General features: G+C 32.3%; 1 protein-coding gene across 1 annotated transcript in view; it reads left to right on the plus strand.

Annotated features, from left to right (window-relative positions):
* LOTGIDRAFT_175591 (hypothetical protein) overlaps positions 1-821 on the plus strand; it is a gene marked incomplete at both ends in the record, with an annotated part of 13983 nt that extends 13162 nt beyond the window's left edge. The window contains one exon of the mRNA XM_009057878.1: positions 463-821. Within this exon, the coding sequence (XP_009056126.1) occupies positions 463-821 (359 nt within the window). The remainder of the gene's footprint in view (positions 1-462) is intronic.
* Positions 822-1461: the final 640 nt, after the last annotated feature.

Raw genomic sequence — 1461 nt, forward strand, 5'->3', positions numbered from 1 at the left:
ATGGTTTTTGAGTTATTGCCCTTGACTTAGGAAACATGCGTCAAAATTTGTTTGTGAATACAATAGAGACTACAGTTTTCAAGTGATTTTAGTGAAACATGGTATGATCTTGTATATTGATGAGATAATTTGATGTATTTGGGTTATTGATATTGATTTTAAAAAATTTGGAATTTCTCAGCATAAATAACTGGCAGTAAATATATATATCAGTGAATTCAAACTATTAAAATTTCTTTAATATGAGAAAATTCATACTTTAATCACTAATGACTGTTTTATCATTTCTGACAGCTGGCAGTGTGCAATAAGGGAAATTTTGTACTTGTACCCACTTTCCAAAATATCAATGACAAAATTTTAAGATAGCTTGCCAGGCAAGGTAACATACGCCCACTTCAATTATTAGTCTACATGGTGCAGAAAAGCAGGACGTAAAACTCCATTAATTTTATTTTACAGAATGTCGATACAAGTATTCAAATGTAACAGGTTTATCGCCCTTGTACTACGAAGAAAGAGGAGAATCTGATCTGAAGTGTGATGAAAACTGTGCTCTCGACACCAGATGTTCTATTGCTATCACGACTAGGGGTGGATGTAAACTTTACGAAACACCAGTCATCTTCGTGAAGTTTTTTGGAGATGTAGAACAATGTATTGAAAAGTGCAACGAGATGAGTGACTGTAAAACGGTTGGCGTTGTAAAAATTTTGGCTATTTCCTGTTATTTATTTAACGTTACCTTGGACAAGATTCCAGGTGATATGAAAGACACTTACAGTAGCTATCATATCGTTGCAGAAAAAATCTGTGAATAATAAAAAAAACATGTTTATCATGGTATAGACCTATCTCTTTTTTTGTTTTTGGCAATAACCTGAAGTTTGGGTATTAGGGGGTGAAAGCCGACTCTAAGAAGCACAGACACAGGCATCAAAATTGTTCTTACCTTGAGAAGGATTCGATCTCACGGCACCTAATCACCTAGCAGACGACAATCCAACTCGCTTCTTTTTTCTTTATCTTGTAAATAATTATTCATCAAAATAAATATACAACACAATACAATACAATATTAAATAATACAATACAATACAATATTAAATAATACAACACAATACAATACAATATTAAATAATACAAAATCAAATGCTAAATATCACAGTTATTATTTGTTTAAGATTAAAATATATACTGATATCACAGATATGTACGGAGCCCCTAAGGCGCAATTGTAAACATATTTATTTATTATTTCGTTTAAACGAAATAACATCATTTATTTGACGATGAAAAGATTAGCGAAAGCAGAATATCGATTGACAGGTGTCACGTTGGCATCTGTTCAGTAAAAGAATTTAGTAAGATACGGTCTAGGGGACTTCTGGGACTTCATGCTGACGTATGTAATGCAATACGAGAAAGATTATCAAGTAGTGATTGGATATAATCTATCAC

The sequence above is a fragment of the Lottia gigantea genome (genome assembly GCF_000327385.1).
Source record: "Lottia gigantea unplaced genomic scaffold LOTGIsca_313, whole genome shotgun sequence".
In the NCBI taxonomy this organism is placed as follows: domain Eukaryota; kingdom Metazoa; phylum Mollusca; class Gastropoda; family Lottiidae; genus Lottia; species Lottia gigantea.